General features: G+C 45.9%; 1 protein-coding gene across 1 annotated transcript in view; it reads right to left on the bottom strand.

Annotated features, from left to right (window-relative positions):
* lmnb1 (lamin B1) overlaps positions 1-6,324 on the bottom strand; it is a 13,673-nt gene extending 7,349 nt beyond the window's left edge. The window contains exons 1-2 of the mRNA XM_056433136.1: positions 5,837-6,324; positions 1,318-1,474 (exon numbers count right to left, since the gene is read on the bottom strand). Coding sequence (XP_056289111.1) covers positions 1,318-1,474; positions 5,837-6,180 — 501 coding nt within the window. The 5' untranslated portion in view covers positions 6,181-6,324. The remainder of the gene's footprint in view (positions 1-1,317; positions 1,475-5,836) is intronic.
* Between the last annotated feature and the right edge of the window lie 2,303 nt (positions 6,325-8,627).

The raw sequence follows: 8,627 nt of genomic DNA, 5'->3' as shown, positions 1-8,627 counted from the left end.
AGAGTCGTTGAAAGGAATTCAGCCAATCCGGAGCCACTTCTACACGCGTTGCTTCTTGGGATAGATCGGTGGCCTCAAGAATTACACAATCTATATCAGGGGTGCTCAATACGTCGATCGCGGCGACCTGCCAGTCGATCGCGGCGTAGTATTGGTAGATCGCATGACATTAAAAAAAATTGGCCCGCCCCCCCGTCACTTTCTCTATAGCGCCACATTACAGCAGAAGCACGTCATTTCTGTCTCTACGTGTTGCGTTAACAGTCCTCTGCCCGCCGTCTATGCGCGCTGGAGCTCCCGACACCGGTTTGCGCGCATCGGGACGGACGGAGCAAAGAAAAAGTCACTAGCACCCCCGAACATGTCGGCCGAACATTGCATCAATGAAAGACATCTCCAGCGCTGGCTTATGCGCGATGTAGCTATCGAGCTCACGCTTTTGTGTGAAGCAGATGAGGTCTAATGACACTATATCAGGGCTCTCAAGTCTCACGCATTTCGGTCTTATCTCACGCACTCCCGCCACACATCTAATTCCTCACGCTGAAAAAACCTCTCGGCTATTTAATGCTTGAATGCAGGGGTGCTCAATACGCCGATCGATTGTTGAATAGAAATAGTCACTAGCACCCCCCCCCCCCGACAACTCTTTTCGGCTCGATGCCGGCGCGCGCAACAGTCAGCTGTATCGGGTGCTGATGGAAATCTCACGCTTGCCTGTCTTCAAAACTTGAGAGCCCTGCTATATCATCGGACATAAGTTCGTGCTCTTTACAACAAATGCACTCTATGTCTGTTTTCTGTGGCACACATTTCCCACAACTGCACCAAACGTCCGCCGACTTGCGTGCACGGGCCGCACGGTGAAGCATCTGGACCGGCGGTCCTTCGGCATCAACTTCATCAGAATCATCGCTATCATCGCTGTCACAATTCACTAAATGGGGATAGTCTGCTTTTAAAGGTTCAAACAAGTATCCAGTTGCTGAATCAGACAATCTTTCATCGTCCATATTATCAATCTCTCAGCATTTGTTTGCGAGCGCTCGACGTTGTTTATATTGGTATCTGAACACATCCGCTGTGGCTGGCTGTCGATCTATCAACGATCTGACGTCACACCACCCGCGACATATTCAAGCACCAGTGCAATGTCGCATGTCGGAGTTGAGGACTTTGAACAGCCTAAACTACGTATTGTTATTGAATACTGGACCGTCAGTGCATGAATAACCTTTAGAAACACATTATCTTTTGATCTGGCTACATATTGTTTTGCACTACAGGTACCCTTTAAGATGCACGCCGCCGCCGTACCTCCTGCAGCCGCTCCCGCCGCTCGGCCAGCGCGGCCTGCAGGCCTCTGCTCTCGGCCAGCGCCGTGGCCAGCGCCGCCTCTTTGCAGTGGAACTGCGCCTCCAGGTCCTTCAGCCGGGCCTGCCCCCCCGCCGCCTCAGAGTCCTTCTTGTTGTAGCTGGAAGGACGACAAGGCAGGTTAAGAGCCGAGGCGGTGACCGCGACACGGCAGCCTCCACTAAACACTTTGTTTACATGGTTTCCTTTCCTTAGGCACACCTGGATACACCTGATGCAGTCTGACCAATGAGAGCGATGCAATGAGTCTGGACTTGGAGTTGTTCTTAAGATCACTGTCTACACGCCTTCCTTCAAGAGTCCAGCGCCCTCTGGTGGTCACAAGGAGTAAACCGCTTCTCGGTTCACATGTTTGCACTGGAGAAATATCTTTTATAATATTGCATTGTCATCAGCGTCAGAAACACAAGAGGGCAGAGGGCAAAACTGCCCCCAGAAATATAATGTTGCCCCTGATACCACGAGGAGAGGAGAAACATGCCCCCATGACTTATATAATAATTCTGATAATTTAAAAGCATTTTGTTTTTGTTCTTTGTGTGTTCTGTGTTGCCTGTTCTAGATAATCACAATAAATCTATAAATATGTTTAATTATAAAAAACTAAGAAATAAGTTATAATTGTTAAAAGTTGTTTAGAAAAATGTAATAACAATAAATAACCAAAAAGAAAAAGGAATAAAATTGAATGATTGATATCGGTTTGTTTTTCAAAAGATCTAAGAAAACACTTTGAATCTGTAGACTACTGCCTAATAGTATTATTATTGTCAAATAGTCTTATTATTGTCTAGTTTTATTATTGTCTAATAGTTTTATTATTGTCTAATAGTCTTATTATTGTCTAATAGTTTTATTGTCTAATCGTCTTATTATTATTATTGTTTAATAGTTTTATTATTGTCTAATAGTCTTATTATTGTCTAAGTCTTATTATTATTATTGTCTAGTTATTATTGTCTAATAGTCTTATTATTATTATTGTCTAATAGTCTTATTATTGTCTAAAAGTCTCATTATTACCATTTTTATGACAATAGCTCACATCCTGTCAGCCTAAATAAGTATATTTATTATTTTTGTACAAAGGTTAAATGTTATTTCACAAGTTTCAAAAAGTTTCCCAATGTATTTTTAAATGCTCCTGGATGAAGTCAGTGACTGCCCCCTAAAAGATATGGACATTTCCCACCTTGATTATCATAATTATCTGTTGTGATTTTTGTATTAATGCACACAGACACACGACACTCAAACCTTCTGAACACACGCGTCTGACTCGCCGCCTGTAGTCCAGGGTGCAGCGCGTGTGATGGGGGTTTGAGCGCCGCTGGGACAGAGGACAGTTATTTGCTCCTTTATGCTCGAGGGCAACGAAGGGCGGGCGGGAAGTGGACAGACTAGGCGTGGAATGCAGAGCGACACGCTTTCTTTTCATGTTTTAAAGTCAAACAGCCGCAGGGGAGGAGAAACCAGAGTCCAGTCTCTCACACTCTCACAACCAATACCACAGGTACGTCGAGAGGACGCCGCGTTAGCATCATCACATCGAGCAGCCGGTTAACGGGAGGCCCGACTGGGAGGATTAACGGGGTGGATTAACGGGACACACTGAAGCTCGACTGCTGGCTCCAAATGATGAGAACCATTCGGTGATGTGTCACAGCAGCGCGGCGTCATTGGGATCTTTTATTCATCCAAATTGTAATTCATCATTGTTGGGATCATCGAATATTGTTGTTGTTGTGTATTTTATTCAGTCAATCATTGCAATATGATTTTATATATATATATACAGGACTGTCTCAGAAAATTATAATATTGTGATAAAGTTCTTTATTTTCTGTAATGCAATTAAAAAAACAAAAATGTCATGCATTCTGGATTCATTACAAATCAACTGAAATATTGCAAGCCTTTTATTCTTTTAATATTGCTGATTATGGCTTACAGCTTAAGAAAACTCAAATATCCTATCTCTAAATATTAGAATATCATGAAAAAGTATACTAGTAGGGAATTAAACAAATCACTTGAATCGTCTAATTAACTCGAAACACCTGGAAACACATTTTCAAATGTTTGATTTTGTTTTGCTGTTATAAATCTTTTTTTTTACTTGGTCTGAGGAAATATTCAAATTGTATGAGATAGGATTTTAGAGTTTTCTTAAGCTGTAAGCCATAATCAGCAATATTAAAAGAATAAAAGGCTTGCAATATTTCAGTTGATTTGTAATGAATCCAGAATGCATGACATTTTTGTTTTTTTAATTGCATTACAGAAAATAAATAACTTTATCACAATATTCTAATTTTCTGAGACAGTCCTGTATACACACACAAAACCTATCCTAAATTATTATAATCAAATAAATCAGAAAATTAATAGAAAATAAACAATTATATATATACACACACACATATATATTATCTACATATATAGACACAAAACCTATCCTAAATTATTATAATCAAATAAATCAGAAAATCAATATAAAATAAAGAAAATAAAAAATAAAATATATCCACATACATAAGTTTCTATCACACTTATAACCCTCAAAGAATGTTTTATAAATAATCCTTTTGAAAACCAAAAATGAGTTGACCATTCTTATTTCCATTTTTAATATTTTATCTTCTTTTTGACAATTAAATACATTAATTAATTAATGTGCTACTTTGGCTCCCATGCAAAGTCACCACCCTGTCCTCCCAGCGCAGCGTTAACGTCGGAGAGTTAATCCAGTCACGCGGTCACGACACGCCCGTTAGAAATCAAGACCAAGTGGACTAATGGGTCACGCCAACTGGCCAGGGGGACTCAAGCAGCCGGTTCCCTGCCACCTGTCTGAGGGCGCACCTGACTGCTGGGGCCGAACAGCCCTTGTGTGATGCTGGGACTCACGCTGCAGTTGAACACAGCTGTCGCTGCCAATATAAAGCTTCTCAATACTAACGCGTTATAACATTAACTCATGGCTCTGTGTTTCTGGGAGTCCAGGAGGAAAGCCTGCACATCAACAGCTGTGTGCATATGTTGCAGCTGTCAAATATGTGGGAATAAAACAATTAAACACTGTTCATTAATAGACACTGTTCCTGCGAATGACGATAAAAACCCAGCATTAAAAATAAATAAATGTGAATGTCAAAGCTATGTTGGCCACAAGTATTCCACACATTATTGAGGGTATGTTTTCCCCTCATAAAATACCCAAAGCGCTCATATCCTGTGTTTGTTTCTGCTGTGCCTAACAGAGACCACCATCTGGAGACCCTGAAGGCATCACCAATGCCATTAGAGGGGACAATACTGAATCTGTAACTTCGTTTAAATCACTTCTAAAACCCATTTTTAGAGAACTGCTTTTTGTCAGGCCGAGATTCCGATCAGGACTCAAATGCTGAGGCGTCAGTGAGCAGTTTACTAATCACAACAAAAACTCTCCTAAGAGGTGGGTAATAACTTTCCAAAAAGGTTCGGTGGCTATGAATGTGGCCTTGGTGAACGACCATGAGACGAAACACTTTGGCACAGGACAGAGGGAAGACGCAGACTATAAGCACATGAGGGTAATGGGGAACAGGTGGAAACAATCAGGGATCAGGGGAGACAATCAGACCGGTGACACATGAGGAAGGGCAAGTGACCTGAAACGAGAGGAGAGTTAGCCTTCAAAATAAAACAGGAAGTTACGAGACAAAAACCCCAAGACAAGACAAGCCACGGTGTGACACTTTTCAGTGACGTCATCCTTTTATGCAGTTCTTTGGTCACCCTAATTTAGTTTGTCTGTTCTTCTTATTTTGTATTTTTCTCTTCTCTGTTCATTGCCTGTAGGGCATGGTCTATGCTGCCTCTTCTGAAACTGAACTGGGATTGACGTCATGTTTTGCTTCTCTGTGGAGAACTTTGTAAACCCTGTTTGTAAAAAGGTGCTATATAAATAGTTATCATATTATCATGTCACCTTCAATGAACTTGTACGTTATCTGCCAATCTAACGGGTACATATTCCGTCAATAAACAGGTGTGTTTTACAGGTTAGTAACGTTGAACCCATTTTCTCTTGTTACTTAACGTGTTAAAAGTTACATTTTTAAATGCACTTTTAAATTATCTTTCAGCAACGGACGGTGGTGGCCGGGTGGGGTCATTTTTAATTGTTTATTATTAACAGTATTTGTATTAATGTATAGCGAATGTTACTTATTATAATCACATCTTAATAATGACTTACGGGACCGTAAAACACAAACGCATTTGTTTTATTTGTGTACGTTTAGAGTCTCGCGCGCACCAGGACCGTCCAACTGAACGCTCGCGCACAAACGGCTCGTCACGTGCGCTCGTTCATGTTGATCCGGTCAGCGGCGTGAAGCCGTTAGCCTCCAGCTCGTCATCCAGAGTCTGGGCCGCATTAGCGCTACATCGTTACAGGTCAACGGGGCCTTACTTCTGCTGGAGCTGCTGGTGCTCGCTCTGGATCTTCCCCAGCTCGATCTGCAGCCAGGCCCGCTCCTTGGAGGACTCGTCCAGGCTCCTCCGGGCGTCCGCTAGCTCCGTCTCGTAGAGGGCTTTCAGGCCGGTCACCTCGCGGCTCCTCACGTCCTCCTTCTCGTTGATTTGCAGGTGGAGGACGTCGTTCTCCGACTCCAAGCTGCGGACCTTGTTGATGTAAACCGCCAGGCGATCGTTGAGGTCCCGGAGCTGCTGCTTCTCCTGCAGCCGGGTGATCCTGTTTGAGCTCATCGGAGTGCCGCACGTGCTCCTCTGACCGGTCGGAGTAGCGGTCGCCATAATTAAGAACTAAAATAAACCCGTTTTAAAAGACTGCGACCGAACTAAAGCGAGATAAAGCGCGGGGGGGGGGCGGTCAACGACTTCGGTTGAGGCGCTTAACGAGGACCTGAAGCGCCGTCCTGGTCTTTTCTTATCGGAGGGGAAGAAGCGGTTGGCTTCCTAATATGGCGGATCATGAGATATTGTACGTTGTTTTCCAACTGACCAATGGCGATGCCTTCTTGTCTGGGTTCACTTGGAATAGTGACCGCTATATGCCGACACGATCCGCAGTAGGCGGAGTCTATTTACGTTAGGCTTTGTGGGGGGCTGACCCAGGTTTGTTGGATCCGAGCTGTCCCGGTGTTAATAACAAGCGCCGCCTGACTTCTCTGATAACGGCTGCTTTTGAAATCATTCGGTTGTATAAATTCTCCCCGTAGTGGCCATACAAATGTATTTTAATACGATTTGGCTATTGCTGCTCTGCTCCTTTTGCTAGATTCCTAGGTTTTTTGTGTGCTAATTTAAAGTGAATTAACATCTGGAATCTTCAGCAGTTAAAACTGTGTTTACACATCATTCATAGCTTGTTAATGTGTTCCCTTTCCACGGCGTGTTGTTAAAACAATTATTTTTACAATATAATGTTAAAGCCCTTGATAGATCAAGTCAACTGCGCCTCACAACTGCCCACCTCAGAGCCCCCCCCCCCCCCCCCTCCACAGTGACGTCTCTCTCCATCCTTGAGAGAGACGTCAACAGACTTTTTAAGAGACAGAACCCCCGCAGAGCAGCCGGGCCAGACTCTGTCTCTCCATCAATCCTGAACACTGTGCTGATCATCTCCGGTGTTCACAGACATGTTTAACACCTCACTGGAGACATGCCACGTACCAGCCTGCCTCAAGACCTCCACCATCATCCCCAAAAAAACTAAAGTCACTGGACTCAACGCTGACAGACCCGTCGCCCTGACCTCTGTGGTTATGAAGGCATTTGAGCGTCTGGTGCTGGTTCACCTCAAAGCCATCACTGACCCTCTCCTGGACCCCCTGCAGTTTGCCTCCAGAGCCAACAGGTCTGTAGACGATGCGGTCAACATGGCCATTCATCCTCCAGCACCTGGACTCCTCAGGATCCTGTTTGTTGACTTCAGCTCTGCCTTCAACACCATCATTCCGGCTCTGCTGCAGGACAAGCTCTCCCAGCTTAGCGTGCCCGACTCCACCTGCAGGTGGATCACCGACTTCCTGTCTGACGGGAGGCACCGCGTGAGGCTGGGGACGTCTCTGACTCCAGGACTATCAGCACCGGTTCCCCTCAGGGCTGCGTTCTTTCCCCTCGACTCTCCTCCTGTAGACCAACAGCTGCACCTCCAGTCACCAGTCCGTCAAGCTCCTGAAGTTCACGGACGACACCACCCTCATTGGGCTCATCTCTGGGGGGACGAGTCCGCTTACAGGTGGGAGACTGACCACCTGGTGACCTGCTGTGGGCAGAACAACCTGGAGCTCAATGCTCTGAAGACTGGAGATGGTCGTAGACTTCAGAAGGAACCCCCCCCCCCCCATCACCCTGAGGGACTCCCCCAGGACCTCAGTGGCAGCTGAACATCAGCTCCCTCACCAAAAGAGCTCAACAGAGGATGTTCTTTCTGCGGCAGGAAGTTCAACCTGCCAAAGACAATGATGGTGCACTTCTCCACCTGCATCATGGAGTCCATCCTCTCCTCCTGCATCCCCACCTGGTACGCTGCTGCTGCCACTGCCAGTGACAAAGGCCGACTGCAGCGTGTCATCCGCTCTGCCAGAAGGTGATTGGCTGCAATCTGCATCTCTACAGGACCTGTTGGCCTCTAGGACCCTGAGGCGGGCGGGTCACAGTGTGGCCGACCCCTCCCACCCGGGTCACAGTGTGGCCGACCCCTCCCACCCGGGTCACATTGTGGCTGACTCCTCCCACCCGGGTCACATTGTGGCCGACCCCTCCCACCCGGGTCACATTGTGGCTGACTCCTCCCACCCGGGTCACATTGTGGCCGACCCCTCCCACCCGGGTCACAGTGTGGCCGACCCCTCCCACCCGGGTCACATTGTGGCTGACCCCTCCCACCCGGGTCACAAACTCTTCGAGGTCCTTCCCTCCGGCAGGAGGCTGCGGTCCATCAGGACCAAAACCTCACGCCACAAAACCAGCTTCTTCCCGGCTGCCGTTGGCCTCATGAACAAGGCCGGGACCCCCACCTGACGGGGTCACTCACCCCGCCCCGACACCTCAAGCCTGTGTTATGTTAACACACTACACTACATTGCACACTGCACATTGCACATCCACTTTTGCACTTTTGCACTCCTGCCCTGTTTTTTTGTTTTTTTGTATTGTAGTACTTATTGTGTTTGTATGTTTTATGTTCACTGTATTCACCTATACACAAATTCCAGGTCGGTGTTAGGTTGTAATAG

Source organism: Pseudoliparis swirei, chromosome 15 (assembly GCF_029220125.1).
Source record: "Pseudoliparis swirei isolate HS2019 ecotype Mariana Trench chromosome 15, NWPU_hadal_v1, whole genome shotgun sequence".
Classification (NCBI taxonomy): domain Eukaryota; kingdom Metazoa; phylum Chordata; class Actinopteri; order Perciformes; family Liparidae; genus Pseudoliparis; species Pseudoliparis swirei.
The sequence above is the reverse complement of the archived record's forward strand: the minus strand, read 5'-3'. Positions and strand labels throughout refer to the sequence as shown.